The sequence below is a fragment of the Ammospiza nelsoni genome, chromosome 1, assembly GCF_027579445.1.
Source record: "Ammospiza nelsoni isolate bAmmNel1 chromosome 1, bAmmNel1.pri, whole genome shotgun sequence".
In the NCBI taxonomy this organism is placed as follows: domain Eukaryota; kingdom Metazoa; phylum Chordata; class Aves; order Passeriformes; family Passerellidae; genus Ammospiza; species Ammospiza nelsoni.
Window position 1 is genome coordinate 44,339,709 of NC_080633.1, and position 19,241 is coordinate 44,358,949.

At 38.8% G+C, this 19,241-nt stretch overlaps 2 protein-coding genes across 2 annotated transcripts in view; one reads left to right on the plus strand and one right to left on the minus strand.

Annotated features, from left to right (window-relative positions):
• Window positions 1-9,632, minus strand: part of ACAD11 (acyl-CoA dehydrogenase family member 11) — a 29,067-nt gene extending 19,435 nt beyond the window's left edge. The window contains 11 exon segments of the mRNA XM_059483866.1: window positions 1,503-1,626; window positions 1,768-1,874; window positions 2,300-2,421; window positions 3,022-3,169; window positions 4,864-5,028; window positions 5,451-5,612; window positions 6,979-7,104; window positions 7,311-7,410; window positions 9,223-9,379; window positions 9,382-9,565; window positions 9,567-9,632. Coding sequence (XP_059339849.1) covers window positions 1,503-1,626; window positions 1,768-1,874; window positions 2,300-2,421; window positions 3,022-3,169; window positions 4,864-5,028; window positions 5,451-5,612; window positions 6,979-7,104; window positions 7,311-7,410; window positions 9,223-9,379; window positions 9,382-9,565; window positions 9,567-9,632 — 1,461 coding nt within the window.
• On the plus strand, window positions 9,631-18,840 carry UBA5 (ubiquitin like modifier activating enzyme 5). The gene is made up of 12 exons (XM_059483879.1): window positions 9,631-9,776; window positions 10,768-10,813; window positions 10,907-10,996; window positions 11,702-11,811; window positions 12,223-12,309; window positions 12,867-12,951; window positions 13,753-13,857; window positions 14,036-14,163; window positions 14,563-14,698; window positions 15,159-15,234; window positions 16,009-16,115; window positions 16,732-18,840. Exons 1-12 carry the CDS (start codon window positions 9,631-9,633, stop codon window positions 16,813-16,815), a joined length of 1,200 nt encoding a protein of 399 aa, XP_059339862.1. The 3' UTR covers window positions 16,816-18,840.
• Window positions 18,841-19,241: the final 401 nt, after the last annotated feature.

The window sequence follows — 19,241 nt, forward strand, 5'->3', positions numbered from 1 at the left end:
GCATTATAAAATTAAATATATCATTGGAAGTTCAACGGCAAGCTATTCATTCTGCAAGACTTTAAATATCAGATGACCCCAATCAGTACATTAACTACTATTTGGTATTGTTTAAAGCATGTGATGGAGATAGTATCCTAGGAGGTCAGTATTTTCTGGAGATAAAAGTACCTATGGTCAACAGTACACACAAGAGGCACAAACCCAAAAGTAAAACAACAAATAAAAGCCTGATGTACTGACAGTTAAGATTCAGACACATAACCCAGATAATCTTTTCTTCACTGTGAGGAAAAAAAAGCATTTTCTCTTTCTGTCAAAATAATTCCTTAACAGATAATGTAAGCAGTCATTCCAAGCACCAGTCGTTAGTTTTAAGTGAAACTCTAAATTCAGTAATCTTAGTATTTTCACAAACTGAGGCACAGAACTTCAAATCTGGCCCAAACCTAGTTATAAAATGAATAAAAGTAGTGCCCAGTTCTGAAAATGATACCATAAAGACAAATGGCCAAGTAGAATTCACAAGTCCTGATTCACAACCCCTGTTACCAGAAATAACATCCAAGCACAACACAACTCATGTGAAAAACTTGCATGTTTTTTGTGGTTCATTTGTTTTTTAAAGAAAATATTTTAATTATTGCAAGGCTTTCTTGGACAATCCAAAACTACAATCCCAACTTATCACAGAGATACTTTTTTAAGAAACTTTGCACATCAAGAGCTACTGCCCTCAACCCCTCCTTGTGATAAGTAGATGTATTCATTAAACATTTAGATTAAGACATTTTCTGCATTTCTGCTTGACTTGGAAAAAAAAATAATTCAAAAAGCCAAAACAACAAATTCTGTATCAAAAGCCATCTGTACTTCCATGAGGCTAAAAGCTGAACCAACTTGCTATGTGGAAATTCCTAACCTCCCTAGGACATGAAGTAAACTACTTCATCTAATTTTCCCTTCTACTAGCTATAGACTTTGTGCATATTTCATTATCTGATTTCAAACTTTCATGGGTATTAGATATATTCAGGAATGAGGCTATTCTGACACATTATGCAATCCCACTTTCTGTCACAGCCTAGAAAGCAAGAAACAGAAAAATGCATCTTCATATGGTTAAATAGGTGTCTTTTGATTCAGTATCTGAGAGTTCTAGGTGGTTGTTAGTCTAACAAGTCTTCTGGCAACTTCCTCTAAAAAGTAACTCTTTCTAAAAAAGAAGGTTTTACACTTCAAAAGTTTAAAAAAGAACTCTTTAATTAACAATGCACACAACATTTTAATGTTGCATTTTAATCCTGAAAAGAAATAACGCTGTCTATAATGATTTCTGATAATATTTTGCAATGCCACAATCATTATTGCATGAAAATCAGGCTGTTTTGGAAAAAATAAAAACTAACTAGGAAGACATGACTTCTATACATATTTTTACATTTTTATAACATCTAGTCAGAAAATGTTCCTTTATAAACAGGTTGATGAAAAGCTTTTACCTTCTCAGCTGGATAAATGTGCTGCTTCATGAACTGCTTAACCTTCAGCAAAATTTCTTGGCCTTTCCTGCTTTGATGGAAGAGCTCTCCAGAAATGCTGTGCTGTGTGCTGCTGAAGGATGACCTAGTGAAGACCATTCAATCCAGTAACAAGACCAGATTTTCCCTCATAATAACAGAAGCTGCCTTAGACAGGCATTTAAATAAATGAAGGTGTTGGAAAAGCTTTGCCTTGCCTTTGACCAGTAATCTAGACCACTCTTACCTTTTTGAGAGCTCTAATCCTCTTTGTGCCAAAGGCTCCACAAGCTTTGCAAATTCATGACTATTCTCTGCAGAAGCATTTCCAATAAGATACCTGGCATATACACCCTAAAACCAAAAGAAAACCATATAAGGCATAATTATGCACTTAAAATTGTTTCTTTAACACACTGGTGATTTCTCCAAATATAAAAGTAACACTTTAATGCACATGGTCTTAAAAGGAAAAAAAAAACTTACTGGGATATGCTAATATTGGTTTTGGTACATATAATGGCTATAATGAAGATGCTTGCTGCACAAAAGTTGAAATCATATCCCAGCTAAACCAAACAAAAGGCAATCACAAAAAGTAGTAGTGGAAAAGTAAAAACTAAAAAAGACAAATGTCTGCACATGATATGCCGAACGAGCCCAGCCTGTCCCTCAAGCCAACTGACAACAGCATAGACATACAATTATTACCCATGACTAAATGAACTACCCACAAACACACAAGGTACGTGGCATTTCAGCAAATGTGAGGGTATTACCTGGGCTATCCCTGCCATTTTAAAATAGGACAAAGCAAGAAAAAAGTTCAAGTTGGGTAAAGCAGTGGAAATACGCCGGCAGCGGCAGTAAATGGAAACCAGTTCTTCAAAGGAAGGAGTTTCTACAAAAATAAAAAAAAAACAAAGAATTTTTTTTAGAAGACTCAACATTTTCTATGATTTTTTCCCCACTTTATTCTTCAAACATTTGTGCAGTTTTTAAATTTTCTGAGGTATTTCTTTTACATAGTAAATATATGATTTATCATTTCTCATGACATAACTGTGATATGGAGAGACCAAAGGAAGTAGGAACTGCCAGAATTTCAGATAACCATAACAATTCCTGCTGCCCTGTGTCTCCACTCCAGTCAGGCAAAAAATTAGACCTGGGGGAAAAAAGACTTTTTTTGAAAAAAATAAATTATATATTTACATTTACATTTATTTTTTCTTCCATTATCTCTTAGAAAGGTTCAAAATAAGGTTTCACAGAAGTAGCATGCTGTAGCTAAGACAAAGCTTGATAGAAGCTTGGTAGAACAAAAGTATCTAAAGCCTCACTATCAGCATGTTTGCTACAACAACAAAAAAAAAAAATTATGGACAAGTTCTTTACAAATGCCAAACTATATGCTTGTGAATTTACCATTTAATTCCTACAACATTTCAAATAGAAACCAAGCCTAGGATTTGTTTCAAGAAAAAGATTAGTTTCATACCTATGGTGTCTTTGAAACCCAAGACAGAGCCTTGACCTAAGTTCTTAATAGATGTAGGCCAAAAGTAGAATTGAGCGGCATATGCTAAATCTGCTAAAGGATGACCAGTAGTTGAAAGTTCCCAGTCCAGCACTGCCAAAACACGAGCCTTAAATAAAAATAAAAACCTCAAGTGAGTGCTAGAAGACATGTTATCTCCATCCAGAAATGCACAACCCACTCAATATCCAAGTGTTTTATTTGGTTACTGTATGTTTAAAATTAAAAACACACTCTAGCTGCCAACAGCAAAGAGTTCCTTTTGGCACTATCTAAAGATCTGCAGAAATTTAACATTCACATAGGGACAGAAAGCCAGGCATTTTTCCAAAGAAAATCTCATTTAAATCTACATTTTTGAGTAGTGTTCTTTCTGTCAGAAACTTCCAAACTCTTCTAGCATAAAAGATGATTGAATTACAATTTCCTAAAGAACAGCAGTACTGAGAGTTGTATTTCTTCTCCAGTCCTGTTCCACACTCCTTTAGCATAGAAATTCACACAAGACCATGTACAAGAAAACCTAATTTATCACAACATTGTCCATAGATTAACACTTCTGTGGGGAACTGAATTTCTTAAACAGGAAGTCAATCACTGCCCAGAGTGAGTGTCTGCTGCAATCCTTGCAATGGTGTCATCAGCTGGGTGGTCTGAGACTCCCCACAGTCATTCTGCTAAATTCCTATAATCCAGCTGTCCTGTCAACTTGAATGACCTCTCCAGCCTACTCATGATCCATGGCTACTTGAAATATGTGGAAAAGTCTTTCCTACATGGCCAGTCCTGCATATTCAGGAACAATTTCTACAGATGACTTAAAATGACCTATGTACAACTTGGTCAATTCCTTCAGTTCCTTCAGGAAGAGCTGGGAGAGTCCCCAAGTCAAATTCCCTGCTCAGGGAATCAATCAGCACATTTAAGCCTATAAATCATGTCTGTCAACTAATCTATGCACAAAATCCCTAGGAATCTCTGGGATTGGTTTCTTTGTCATGAAGCATGAATTGCAGTCATGGTCACAAGTTCCAGTCATGTCCTCTGGTCACAACTCAGCAGGTAGCACAGAAAAAAGTCATGAAACTGTGTTGATATAGGTAGCACATATTTATTTCCATAAACTAGAAACAATAAAACAAAACAAAACAAATCTCTTTTTCTGAATGGGGAACTTTCAGGGTCTCTGTGATCTACACGTGCTCCATAACTAAACAGCTTTGGCAGATTTTCCTTTGCTTCACTAGTGTCATGTATCCCATTCAGCTCCTGCTCCAAAAGCCCTTGTTGTTAACTGAAGCCACAAAACAGACATCAGTGGGCTTTGGATCAGATGCTTATGTAGCTCAATGAAGTGAGTCTTCAGCTGCACTGAATCCAATAGGATCTATGCATAGAAAATGCTTTGTTCCTGAACTTTGAAGCAGGGACTGAAATGAAGGAATAGAGTATCTCTCAAGGATAGATTGGATGGGGCTCTGAGCAACCTGGTCTAGTAAAAGGTGTCCCTGCCCATGGCCAAGGGGCTGGAAATAGATGATCTTTAAGGTCTCTTCCACTCCAAACCATTCTATGATTCTGTGATTCCATTGATTGTATATAGCTCCTGCAATGAAACCCAGGACTGTATTAGGTACCTAAACACCTTACACAGAGTATAGAGAAGAGTTCAATTTTCTACTGTTTCTTTCAAAGGTGTTCCATGATCTAAAATAATCCACATGTAAGTGTCCTATTACATGATAGGAGTACAAACAAATGAAGGGCCAAAACCTACTAAATATACAAATACATTTCAAATACCTCTGTTGGGTGGAAGATGATGTTATCTATTCTGAAGTCCCCATGAATCAGCGTTTCTTCATTATCATCAGGTGGCAAGTTGTTTGCTAACCACTCAGCCAGCTTGTTCATGGCAGGAATATCTGTATGAGCAGCTGCATCATACTGTTTTTTCCAAGTTGATACCTTAAAAATACAAACACTCCGACAGATTTTTCAGTTGATTCACAAGTTTTTCAAGACTACAAAATTTTGAAGCACATACTTCTGGGCTTTGGCTATCACCATGTTTCTTGAAAATTCAGTAAAACCTCTGCATTTGCAAATGTGAACTGAGATATCAACAGATGAAACGAAGACTACATCTACATCAATCCTATTTACATAGCCCAATTCTAGTGTTATTCCAAAAGCAAATCTGTTTTCTTTCCCTAAGTACAGCATTACAGAATCAATCTGAATGTAGTAGTGGCTTCAGATTGTGCACAATTCATTGAACTAAGTGAAGTTTTAATAGCTAAAATACGATAATTATTAATTAACGATTTAGCTTGCAAATCAAATAAACATTCAAAGACCAGACAAAACAAGAGAATGTTGAGTTGTACCTGTCTTTTGCAGTACCCTGGTCCTCTACCATATCCTTGGAGGCCCAATGACTGCAAATCAAAGGAGTGCAAGAGGGCCAGAGTTTCTATCATTGCAAGATACAGAGCAGAGCGCTCTGCAGGGCCCACCTCAGGCAGGGAGATGTCTCGGAAAATGCGACCCTAGAAATGCCATAAATCAGGTATTTAGTGGGACATGCACATCAGATGAAAAGAAGTAAAGCGATACATTCCACAGCCAAAACCAAATGTAGTGAACCAACACTCCCTATGCAATCAAAAATTCCTTCCTCATTTATTTTATTCCTCACCCAGGGCCAATGAAGGGATTCATGGTAAACCCAGGTCTTTAGTATATAGTGTATCTGTAGATGAAATTCTGAATTAGAGCACTCAATCCAGGTATCCTAAAGCTTGAAAGTACCAGGAAAAACAATGTTACTGTACTGTCTCTAAAAGCTAAGTTGCAGAAAAAATACCAATGAAGACCTCAGGGGAAAGGAGGGGCAGGCAGGGTAATGGGTGGGTTATGAGTACAAAGACTCAAACAATCCAAAGAAATTCACTTATTTTTCTCCTTAAGAGTAGTTGAATACATTTAGAAGATGGGTTTGTTGTTCCATTTTCACAATTGTTAAAAACAGAGCAGTGCCAACCACCATAGAATGGACAGAACATACATTTACATACTTAAAAATGTAACAAGGTTTCTTTTTAAGGTACCACTTTGTTCTAATCAAAACCAGTAAAATCCTCCATCTTTGGAGGATTTTAAGAAATCCGTTCCAAATTTCTCACAACTCTTACATTCTATTAACCTTGATTTACAGTTTTGGTAGGAGGGTTAACCTAATCTTCAGAAACGGGCCCACAAACTAACATTTCTGATTTCCCAGTGAACCTGATAGAACAGGATGCAATGAAAAGGAAAAGGCCTGAATTCAACTCCTCCCAGAGGATAAAAAAAAAGGAAAAAGACACAGTAGAGCAGACCTATGCTCAAAATCACCAAAATCTAACAAAAAGTGCATCAATTCAGCTACAGCACCCCCAGAGTGGTGGACCACAGACAGAGCTATGCTGTGTTCTTTCTGAAACTAGTGTTTGAACTGGAATTCTGCTTTGTTTTCAAGAACAGGTGATTGTATGTCAGCTCCTATCTTCAATACTAAAAAGCCTCCAGGATGTCCAAAGATTCATTTTACAGACTGAATTTTTTCCCTCTGACTTGTGTATGATTTTCACAGGAGCAATATTGTCTCATTTCAAGATATCCTTCCAAGAGCTCAAACAAGAACAAGAGGTTAAACACTGAGCTAAAAAATTCAACAAAGTGTGAAATAAGCCCTGGAGAAGCTGAAATCTGTGAGAATCACTGACAGCTAACATTTCTTCAAAGCATCAAAAGATGATTTACTCTCATATCACAAAACTGTGCTGAGCAAGGCTCTAACAGAAAGGTTTTAGACAACTTAAAAGCAGCTTGGAGTAGGGAGAAGGGAAGAATCTCTCACACAGGAGGACCAACCTGCACATGCTGCATTACATAAAACTCTGTTCCAATGACAGAAACATCACTGCAATACAAAAGGGGCTCAGGCACTGGAAACCCAGCTGAAAATAAGGCTTTCTGCACACGGTATTCTCTATCCACCTGAGGAAGACACAGAAATTTAGGGTCAATTAAAACCTCTCAAACATAAATGAGCACAGTGAATCCTCTGGAATGTTTAATTATATATGTAGTCCAGCAACTCACTGCATTTCTGGACACATTCATCAGTGTGCTGGACCACCATGTATAGACCCTGGTCACCTGCAAAACAAAGTGTTTGGAGCTCAGTGAAGAGTGTTACTTACCTTGTGTGCTCCAGGTAAAAGGGGACCATGGGGCTTCTTCCTGAGCACAAAAGCCTGCCCACCCTTCTGAAGGTAAAAGGTTGGGTTTGACTGGCCTGAGCTGCAGAGAGAAACATTATAATTACTTAAAAATTCAAGTACTTACAAATTTGTAAGCTTCTAACAGAAATTATACTTGCAAAATGCATTGCGCCTTGATCTGAACAAAATGGCAGGATGGAGGAAAGCATCTTCTGTTTTGTGTTGTGGTTTTTTTTTTCCAAATCTGGACTGGAAGAGGCTGCCACGACAGAGAAGTTGTGGATGCCCCTCTCTGAAAGTATTTAAGCCCAGGCTGGATGAGGCTCTGAACAACCTGGTGTAGAGGAAGGTGTCCCTGCCCATGGCAAGAGGATTGGAACTAGATGACCTTTAAGGTCTCTTCCCACCCAAACCACTCTAAGATTCTACTCTATGATTAAATTACTGATTATTCTAGTACGAAGCCCTATTGTTTGCCAGCCTAATTATCACATCCAAAGATTATACTTAAGGTACAGCCTATAGGAACTGTAAAATTTTAAAGAACGCATGTTGAAGTCACAGAGAAAATGAGACATTTCAATCACGTGTAATAGAGAAGGACAACCCAGTTAAACCCTTCATCACACCTTGTCTATCACATTCTAATCAAACTCATTGATCCTTATTTTCCCCAAGGCTCATTGATCCTTTTTTTCCTCAAGTGTTAATCTGCATGCTTTTCTCTCCTTATTCTTGTTCATTTTAAAGAAGTATTCTGATCTAGACCAATAAACAATTAGACAACTATTGGAAAATAAAAATCAAATGAACTTTTGCCATCATTTCTCCCATTATGTTTCCATTCCCCCCAAAGCAGTTAGGGCACAGTTTGTAATAGTTTAAAAAGTTTGACTGACAACACTTTGCCTGGAACAAAACAAATTTAGGCCAGCTGAAGCCTTGAACTGTAATTACAAGACCAAGAAGTAAAAGCATAAATACTAACAAAATTTTAGCAGACTTTACTATGACTTTACTATTAGCTACTCTCCTAAAGCTCCTCCTAAAGTCTTCTCAGCTGAAGAAGATTAGGGCAGACTGAACGAATTAATGTTTTATATTTACATCAGAAGACAATGAAAAATTGTTCACTGTTTCTTAGTGACAGTTGCAGATAAGTTAGTCAAGATCACACCTACAAAGGAATTAATCCTTATTTTTAGAAAAACTTTACTTCTAATAGTTAGTTCCTGACATGAAGTCGTGCGGCCACACCACTGATTTGCTGAATGCAAACTCAGTGCTCTACGGAACAGAGGCTTTTTGGTGTAGCACCTCCCTAGCACACTGCATGATGCTCCCCGGGCAGTAACAGGAATCTCAGCTCATCCTAACGCTGCTCTCGTGCATTTGCTTACCTGGTGATAGCCTAATGTTTTCATTATTGATTTCTCAAGCCATGTGTGTGTTTGTGAACATTGCTATTCGCTGTGCCATTAAAGATGGAGCACATCAATTGCGATTTATGTGTAGGTAATCAAACAATCGTGGATGTACTCCGAGGACAGCGGGAAGCCCATCCAATACACAGCCCGCCCACAGACGGCCACAGGCTGAGTGTGACAAAGGGCACCTCGGCCGCCACCGCAAACTTTGCCTTCTCCAGCAGCTCAAAGGGCGATCTAGGACATGCCTTTAATTGGACTAAGAATGCATCGTAAAAATCCATCGATGGCTGCTGCCCGCCATCCCAGCAAAGGGCTCTACCACTGACCACTTTCCCTGGCGGGCGGCAGCGAGCGGCTCCTCTGCCCGCCCCTCCCGGGCGCTCCGTGGCAGGGGAGCGGCGGCGGCCCCGCCACCAGGGTTAGTGCCCTGTCACCTGTGTCACCGGTGTCACCTGCGTTACCTGTACTGCCTGACAGCCAGCGCGCCCGCGGGCTGCCGAGGGAAGCCGGGCAAGCGGCTGCTCAGGTACCGCTCCAGGCTGCCCTGGTCGAAGCGGTGCTGCGGCCGCACCTCGCTAGTGCCCGGCTCCGCCGCCATCCTCGGAGGCCGCACCGGAGGCCGCCCGGCCGGGACACCCGGAGGCGCCTCGGTCCGCCAAGGAAAGCCCTTCGCAGCCCCCTGGCTGTCGGGCCCGGCGGCTTCTCCCGGAACACGACTTTTCCCGGGAGGCAGGTCCCGCCGCGGCGGCCACCGCCCCTCAGCCGTGAGGAGGCGGCCCCGGGAAGGGCCGGTCCCTGGAAGGGCCGGCCCCGCTCCGCCCCGACGCTTCCCGGAAGCTCCCGGGGCCGGGCACAGACGTGTCGCTGCCATGGCGGATCCCGGGCGGCTGGAGCGGCTGGAGCGGCGTGTGCGGGAGCTGGAGGAGGAACTGGCCCGGGAGAAGCGCGGGCGGGCGGCGGCGCGGGCCCGCATCGACACCATGAGCGCCGAGGTGACCGACTCGAACCCCTACAGGTGCGCTGAGGGCTCTGAGGGCGGCGGGGCTCTGTCGGGGCGCGGAGGATGGGCAAGGGGGAGGCCGTGGGTTGAACGGTGGGGCTGGGGGAGCGGGAGAGGCTCGGACGGGTGGGAATCTCAGGGATGAGGATGGGTGTGCTCGGGAGGGTGTCGGGCAGCGCAGGAGGCAGGTGCTCCGGGAGGGATGCTCTCGGGTTTCCCACCTGGCTGGGCTGGATGTCAGGGTTACTTTGTATTATCTTGCTTTACAGTAGAGGCAGGCAGGGAGGGAAAAAAATCTGAAAACCTTGTGGTTTTCAGCTAGGTTGCTAGTAAATGGGACAGGTGTTGGTATTATTTGAGGTCTTATTTTCATTCCTCCAAATTGTCTATTTTAGAAGTTGGTTTATAGAATTCTTGAGCTTTAGAGACCCCTTCCCTTCTAGAAATCTGATGATTTTTTGGTTTTTGTTGGTTTGGGTTTGGTTTTATTTTTCCTTAATACACGTTGATACTTGTACTTTCATGAAAAATGCCATAAAGAGATAAAATGTTCCTTTAAAATGCTTTCAGTTATCCTCAAAACCTGATAGTCTCTATTTATTTTTTTAATGTTATGTTAATCTAATAAAGTCGAGCAGAAAACAGTGCAAGTCTTCACTAGGTTGCTGCCATATGGTTCATTACCAAAAAAAAAAAAAAGTGTCACCTTTCATTCTGTAAATCAGGGATTGAGTTACAAAAATATCTGTGTCCTCCTGATTTCATGATATTACCAGAGGAATAGGTGCATGAGTTTCTGCAGGGTTAGGACTCTGGGGCAAATAGGAAAGCATCTACTCTGTCACTCAGACTGTACCTAGCTGGCAGTGGAACAGCAGGCTTGCATTTATTGCTTGGTCAGGTTATTTCTAAAGCAAAAGTGATTTTAAGTACCTGAAAAGCAAAATTGTTGTTAGAAACACAAAGAATATTTTCTGTGTTAACATTGCATTTTTTTTCTTTGTAGTCGCTTGATGGCATTAAAAAGAATGGGGATTGTCAAAGACTATGAGGTAGGATTCTATCTGTAATGAAACACTGTTTGCATTTTTTCCCTGGGAGGGCCACTTTTGACATACTGATGTGTACATTATTCCTTCCTACAGAAAATCCGTACCTTCACAGTTGCAGTAGTAGGTGTGGGGGGTGTTGGCAGTGTGACTGCTGAAATGCTGACAAGGTGTGGCATTGGTAAGGTAATGAGAGTTTTTTTGTTCTTCTTTATCTTTATAGTAGATTGACCAGTCCTCTTTGTAAAGAGTTTGATTTGATTTTACCCAAATAAAAAAATGTTGTGAAGAAAGCACTCAAGAACAGCACTTGTGTAAACATCACACATGATGAGTCTGTATTTTATTATGCTGGTAAAATTTATTTATTTAGGGCTTGATCATATGGACAGTTCTTGTTTGGATGTTTGTCATCTCCATATTCTTATATGAAGCTATCTCTCTAATCTTCATAGTACAAAAGGATTATTGCCAAAGGAAAACAAAATAAAGGAAAGGAGGGGGTATTTCACATAAAGTCTTATAAGAACCAAGTTTATATCACGCAACTGAAATGTAGTAGATGACAAACAGAAATCTTTATCACAAACATTAGTTTGTCACATGGCAGCAAGTAATATAGGTGATAATAGAGGTGTTACTGTTCATATAGGTTAATCTGTTGAATATTCTTAGTTTTAATGACTTAACAGATTGGTTCAGTTTTTCACATCCTTATGATGTTTGTACCTCTTGTATGTGAACTGAATGGGCTTCTGAGGGAGGGAGTTTCGTTGGGGGAATTTTCTATGGCTATGGTTTTAGAATTAGTTTTATTGTTCAAAATTGCCACAGTGCTCTGTTTGCAGAGTCTCTGGAGATTTACACGTGTTAAAACAATCTTTGTTGTAGCTGCTTCTGTTTGATTATGACAAAGTGGAACTGGCAAACATGAACAGACTCTTCTTCCAACCTCATCAAGCTGGATTAAGTAAAGTGCAAGCAGCAGAACATACTTTGAGGTAAAACTTGGAGAAATGGGTATGAAAATGTATTAGGCCAGGATGCTGCTCTAGAAAATCAGTGTTTCGCTCTTAATCATTTGCAAAGAATCATGATTTAATTTGGGAATTTGAGCATAAAATATTTGTGGGGATGATTGATACCTCAAAGACATTTTTGTACTGCCCAAAACCTTAATGTGAGTCTACTTTTTAGTAAAAGCCAGTTTTGCTCAGAAGTTTGGTATAAACTATGCCACTCCCACATGTTGTGGGGTTTTTTTTATCTAATATGAATTTTTGACAAATATGGGTGAATTCTAGAGTTCAGAGTGGAAACTTAAGACTGTAGCAACACTTGGGAAATTAGGGAGAAGAACGCAAATTACCACTGTATTCTTAACTGATGACTCCTATTATTTCCTCCCTAAGGGATATTAATCCTGATGTTCAGTTTGAAGTACATAACTACAACATCACAACACTGGACAACTTTGAGCACTTCATGGATAGAATAAGGTAAAATCTCCCAATTTTAGCATATTGCTAGGTTTTGCTGATGTGTGGTTCTACACAGCCTCACGTTTTTCTTGTTGGGGCTCTTTTTCAATTTATTAACTTCCAGTTGAAAACCTCTGGGAAATGTATGTGTTTGAAGACATTCTTGTCTAGATGTGTTATGGAAAACAGATCAGATCATATCTTGAGTGCTCTGTAGTAGTTTTCAGGTATGATTTATAAAATGAAGAAGAATGTAGTTACTAGTGGATCTCATAGAGATCTGAGATAACTTACACCGTTTGCAGTTCTGTTGTACGAAGATACAATTCTCCAATACTGTGAGTGCATACTATATAAAACAGTCTAAAATGCCCATATATTTAAATCCCAGCCTCAGCATGGTGTTGTTTCTACTGCAGATCTAAGATACTGGTTGTGTCCTGTACTGCATTTGCACAAGCTTTGTTAAAAATTCACTTTTCTTGGGCTTCTGTACTGTATAGCAACATGTCAGTTGCTGTGTTGGTATTTTGTTCTGCTGGCAATTTCATGTAAATTTCTGATGCTCGTTGCAGTAACGGTGCACTGGAGGAAGGGAAGCCTGTGGATCTGGTTCTGAGCTGCGTGGACAACTTTGAAGCTCGCATGGCAATTAACACGGTAAGGCCACCAAAGGCACGAGCTTGTGGAAGACTGTTTTCTTCTATAAATGTTAGGAGTTGTGCAACTCTAGAAAAGACATGAACTTAAAAACAATCTCCTAAGAAATGTCCCCCTTGGCTTGAGAAATCTGAGCTTTTACCCAGTTCTTATAAACCATTTTATGTGTATAAATATCACTGTATTACTATCAGCTAATGTTTAGTAAAAGAAGTATCATAAACTCTGTCTTTTCTAATTACTCTGTTTATAAAACGGTATTTTCAGAGGCTGGTATGTTGAATCTTAGAAACTTAAAAAGATTTTATATAGCTAATTATATACCTCATGTGATTTTTTGTATACTAAAAATGCTGTTTATTTAATCAAACTCTTTTTCTTTATAGTAGCAGCCAATGTAAGGTATATGCCAAATGTATGTTTTCTGTTACCCTTCAGCTGACTTGATCCATAAATTGCAGTCAGGGAAGGCACAGAGATACACTGTACCCAAGCCTCTAAAATAATTTGTGGAATTATATTCTGTAGTGTGCTGTAATTGGGTCACTGATGTCTGTATTGTTAGAACATCTCAGGTCCTCAGGAAAGCACAAAGGGCTGGCTTCGTGAGGGCAACTTTAATTTGCCGCTTGATTTGTCCTTTGATAATAATTTCTATCTCTTCATGTACTTTTTTCTGACCATAGCCTTTTTGCCTGAAATCAGGGAGATGAATGTGTTTCATCACTCCCAATTGTTTGAGTTCCTATTATTTTCATTAAACTTCTGCAGTGCTGATGTGTGTGTGTCTGTGTTTATAAGGCCTGCAATGAACTTGGACAAATCTGGATGGAGTCTGGAGTGAGTGAAAATGCAGTGTCAGGACACATCCAGCTGATCATCCCTGGTGAATCCGCTTGTTTTGCGGTACGTGGTGCTCTGCTGAATTGCTCTCTTGCCCTTTAGAGTGGGACTGGAAATGTAAAGATCAGCTGGCCTTGTGAGTGTGATCCTGGCACAGCTGATGCAGTACCTTTAAATTCTGTGTGATCTGTGGGATGTCTTGAATGCTTTTTTACAGCTTTTTTTCTCTATTGCCCCTCAGTGTGCTCCTCCACTGGTAGTAGCTGCAAATATTGATGAGAAGACATTGAAACGAGAAGGAGTTTGTGCAGCCAGTCTTCCTACAACCATGGGTGTTGTGGCAGGAATGCTTGTGCAAAATGTTCTCAAGTAAGTGACTGAGTTGTTGCTATTTGATGTGTACAGCAAAATATTTGAATATGTAATCATGCTCTGATTTGACATCATTACGTTATACATAAAAAAATGCTGTTGTGCTGACTTGTCTTTGTAATTTTGTACATGGACAAAGAATAAATTACTTCTCTTGCCTGTAGCTGAGTTATCCTCACACACCACGAGAAGGTGGGATTCTGTATTGATCCAGTTATTCTGTTGCCAGCTGACTACAGCATTACTGGATTTAAGGCTATTACAGTAATTCACATTACAACTCCATGAGTCTGAAAGTATATTCTAAAAGTTCATTGAGGAAAAATTACTCCCTAAGCAACTGAATTTTTAGGTTTGCACCTGCATTACAAGCTCCTTCTTTCTCTGTGTTTCTAGATACCTGTTAAATTTTGGTACTGTGAGTTATTATCTTGGTTACAATGCAATGCAGGATTTCTTCCCAACTATGTCTATGAAGCCAAACCCACAGTGCAGTGACCACAATTGCAGAAAACAGCAAGAAAATTATAAGGTAAAAACAGTTTGGGGTTGTGGGTCAATTTTCTAATTTCCCTTTTCGTAGAGAACAAAGCAAGTTGCAAATCTGTAGTAAAAGAAAATGTTCGTTGCTACTCTAGTTTGCAACACTCATCTTCAGATGGTTGCATGTGTTTCTAAATATACAATACTTACCTTAAAGGGTAGGAAGAAGAGTTGAGCAATTATCTAGAAGAAAATACTGCTTAAGAGAATGCAAACTCTTCTAGTAGTCATATGTTTCTGAGTTTTAATGGGTTTGATGGTTTTTTTTAACTTACTGATATTCTGCTTTTTTGCTCCTAAGCAGTCACCATTTAGAACCTTTTTATCTTACATGTTGGAAGAAATGTGACTATTAGGCTTGAACTTCTTTGCAGTTTTTGGAAATTGGACTGGAAATTGGACTAAATGTTGGTTATTGAGGGGATTGTTTTTCTGTGTTCTCTCTCCAGAGAAAAGAAGCTGCAAGACCAAAAGAAGTAGTAATTGAAAAGGAAGAAGAAATAGTACATGAAGACAATGACTGGGGTAAGTCATCACCTGGAGACTAATTGATTTTCCCAACACTGAGATTCATTTTGGGTGAACATAGTTTAGGGTACATAGAATTTTTTTAGTTCCTATATTTTGTAACTTACACTGTGTAATCACTTTTGGCTTTTCCTGGATTTTGAAAGTAATTTTACCACAACTTGATGATATGTTTTTAGTGCAATGTGCAGGTTTTAGGCTCAAAATGTAACTGCTGCTTGAATAAAAAACTTTCTCAGAAGATGGTTTGAAGATAAGGGAGATATGAGAAGATGTATTAACTGCATATTCCTTTTAAAGATACTAAAGAGCAGTTGTCCTTTCCATAACCACTGTGCTGAGGCATCCCATGGATTTTTACTTTCCTCTGAGGATTTTAAATTAGAAGGAATTATCTTAAGGAATGGTAAATGTGTTTTATGTAACTGTTTTAAGACTGGAGATATATGTTCTGTTTATTACATGCTATAGAAAATAATCTTATCTTACACCTGGGAGAAGTGTCCTTATGGTAAAGTTTAAATGGTAAGGACAAGGAAGAGATGCCATTCTGGTTCATAAGTTGCCTATATAGAATTATGTCATATATTCTAAAGGGAAAATATTTTCTATTGGTAATGGAATGAAATTGTTGAAGTCAAAGGTGTTACTAGTTTAATTTAACTCTGTTTTTGGAAAGTAGCTGCATCTTTCCTCTTACTGTGATAACTTGGTGACTAAAGAACTTTCTTCTAACTCCTAATGGAGTTTTTGTTTCCTTTTAATGCAAAGGCATTGAATTAGTATCAGAAATTTCAGAAGATGAGCTGAAGGCTGCATCTGGCCCAGTACCTGAGCTTCCTGAGGGAATTAGTGTAGCATATACTATCCCAGACAAGGTAATGAACTTATTCGTTATGAATTTTTTAAATACACGTTGTAGATTAAATTTATAATACCAGCCAGTTTGGTTACCCTTTAAACCTAGAACAGAATTCCATCTTGAACAATTCCAGTGAAATGTGACCTCAGTTCATTTGATTATTCCTTTTTATGGTCCAGTTTTGTGTTCCTGGGAAAGATAATTCTTTAAGTGTGGATGGTGTCGTTATGGTAAAGTTTAAATGCTAAGGACAAGGAAGAGATGCCAGTGTGAATGTACTGCTGAGATTATGGGAATTAATGCATTTGGGGCTGGGGGAAGAACAGCAAATGTCAATTTCTCAGTTGATATTTTGGTGACTAATTAATTTTTCCCATACATATCTTGTAAAAGCTGTATTGTCAAAGAGCAATGAGCATACCTGGGGAACATAGAATCTGAATGTACTGCAGTAAGAACATTCTAACTCCTAGTCAAAATACTTTACAGTTGAATCTTATAATTACTTAGGCCTAATCTCACTATTGAGTGTCTGCTTTTAGGAAAATGGTGTAACAGCAATAAACCTGATCTGTGAGGGCTTTTTTTGTTTACTTTTTTTGTTGACAACTTTTTCTTCCTGTTCCTAACAGGAAGAGAATTCAGTAACTGGGGAGACAGTAGCAGACTCTGAAGAAAGCCTAGAAGAACTCATGGCCAAAATGAGAAACATGTAGAAAAACAAATATGAAGTACAACTTTCATGAGTTTGGATGGACGTTGGATTTTAAGAAGACCAGACTTCTTACTTTTTTCCTTTTTTTTTACTTCCTTTGAAGCTTACTTTTCTGATGAAACAGAACTGTTACAGGGGCAGGAAGGACACAGACTTAATTGTTTATTTTCTGTTTTCTCATCATGTCTTTATTAACAGATAGAGCTGTGCTACTGTTAAATTTTAATTTCTCAGCATTGCTAGTGTCCAGATATTCAGTGGCAAATAAAAGGACCTGGATAAAGTAAAAAAGCAGGCACAGCACATTATATACCCTATCATGTGATGAGAATAGCACATAGAACAAGCCAAGGGAAGGATGAAATCTGCTGGAGTGGGCTGAGTGAGTGAAGGGCAGATGATAATGCCTCTCTCATGATGCTGCTCCTGATTTTCCAGGCACTTTTACTTGGTTGTCACTCATTGGTCTAAAGTCTTGGCATGGATCATGCTGTGGGTATTTTTTCCGAGAAATGAGAACATATAAGCCTTTTCATCTGCCTTAAATATCCCTGGGATGGAATTTTCTTTATCAATGTCTTACTTCTGCTTGTCCTTAAACAGCTGCCTATGTTTTGTATGTGATGTTTTGAGTATACTGTAAGAAGGTGAAGTCTTCTTATTACATTAGCAGCATGCCACTATTTTGTCTGGCAGATGCTTTTCATGACAAAATTATGAGCAACTTTGGAAAGAACTGGAGATTTGTCTACCTTTTCAGAAGTCTAAATATTATATTTTTGTTGGTTACTGAAAATTAGCTATAATTCTGATCACTCCCCATCAAGTGGGCTATATTGAGGAATATAAGTCTGAGTTTGCATAGAAAGTCTTCTAAAATTAGATACTATAAATTTTTAGTTTTGCAAATATTTTCATTTGAGTAGCTCACCTGTTGTATACTTGTCTTGTAAATGACATAAGTACAGTCATATAACCTTTTAAATGGCCACATGTTAAACTGACCTGTAAATATTTGCATCCTGGGGCACCAGTACCCTGCAGAACTGGAAGGATCAGTTTCAAATATTTTAACTACTGTGGGCATCTGATCCAGAACTTGGTGATTATTTCAACCTTGGCAGTATAGTACAAATATTTCCAAAGTGGGTTCTTCAAAAAACTTTTCCACAACGTGATGCAGCCAACACAGAGTCAGCTAGTATTGGTCAGTAGTATCCCACTAAAATGAGAAGAGACAGCAATACCATGGTGGTGCTTCTGTTTCTTAGAGCAGCTGAATGAGTATCTGTTAGTTATACTAATAATTAGTTCAAAAAATGTTTCATTTCTAATAAATGGTTACAAGATTCAAAATCAGTTTCCTCCACAGAAGACATCAAGTTATATTTTACATAGAAAGATAATTTCTGAAACCAGTGAGGGAGATTTTGGGTGTGTTTTGAGTGTGGGGCATTATACTGTAAAACTGAAGTGGCTTTTTTGGATTGAGTTCTGTTTTGGAGAAACCAGCTTTTAGAAATGAGCTGCAAAGAAAGATAGGAAATAGAATAATGAGACCATTAAAAAGGTAGATACTTGAATCTGTGTCACTAAGTCTACGTTAGCTTGATCCAGTGTCAATTTACGTGTTACTTACATTTCTGTGTGACTTTCACCTTTCTGTTGGGAACAATAGAAGTCAGGCACACAGCTGTGTGGTTCTGGAGATCCTGAGGGAAATGGCTGATTCATTTCTACAACAGCTCATTTCATCCTGACTCTTAATTATTTGGCTGACATGGCTGCTATCACAGGATTGACAGCTTTATGAGAGGCAACTTCAAGTAAACTTTTATGAGGGAATTAATGCACTTTTGTATGCCCTGTTAGAGAGTACACAAAATGGTTCCTGTGTTACTTTTACACTTTCAACTTGTATATACAAGAAAAATTTGAAATAATCAGAAAATGAATAATTGTATTAAAATAATTGTATGTGTCAATGGTTAAAAATATTTAAAAATAAACAGCATCCAAAAAAGCAGCACTAAGGATTTTTTTTTAACTAAAAAGATGTTTACAAGTATAATGTAAATGAAACACACACAAGCTGAGTAAGTTGAGGTTTTGGAGGGGAGGGGGGTTGGGCATTTTTGGTTGGGATTTTTTTCATGTGTATTTGTCTGTCTATCCTTTTGCCCCTCTTCTCAGTTGGTGACAATCCTGCAAAGAACTTTCCAGTTTTTAAAACTTGCTAAGGTGGTTGAAATAGAGTGGTAAACCCTTGCTTTGTTTACAAACCCATTTTCTGAATAAGAGGAAAATAGCCAGAGAGCTATTTCAAAGTGTCTACTCTTAGTCCTCTATTGTAACACCTTCAGTAGCTACTTTTGATTTTTGTTTTCAACTAAACCTTAATCTTAAAAATCAAATTTGGGTTTTAAT

Bases quoted from the DNA above. Each gene is read 5' to 3' on its own strand.
- UBA5 (XM_059483879.1), top strand. From the start codon at position 9,631: ATGGCGGATCCCGGGCGGCTGGAGCGGCTGGAGCGGCGTGTGCGGGAG. The intron at 13,858-14,035 runs GTACGTGGTGCT...ATTGCCCCTCAG, and splicing joins GTGAATCCGCTTGTTTTGCG to TGTGCTCCTCCACTGGTAGT. The intron at 14,699-15,158 runs GTAAAAACAGTT...TTCTCTCTCCAG, and splicing joins AACAGCAAGAAAATTATAAG to AGAAAAGAAGCTGCAAGACC.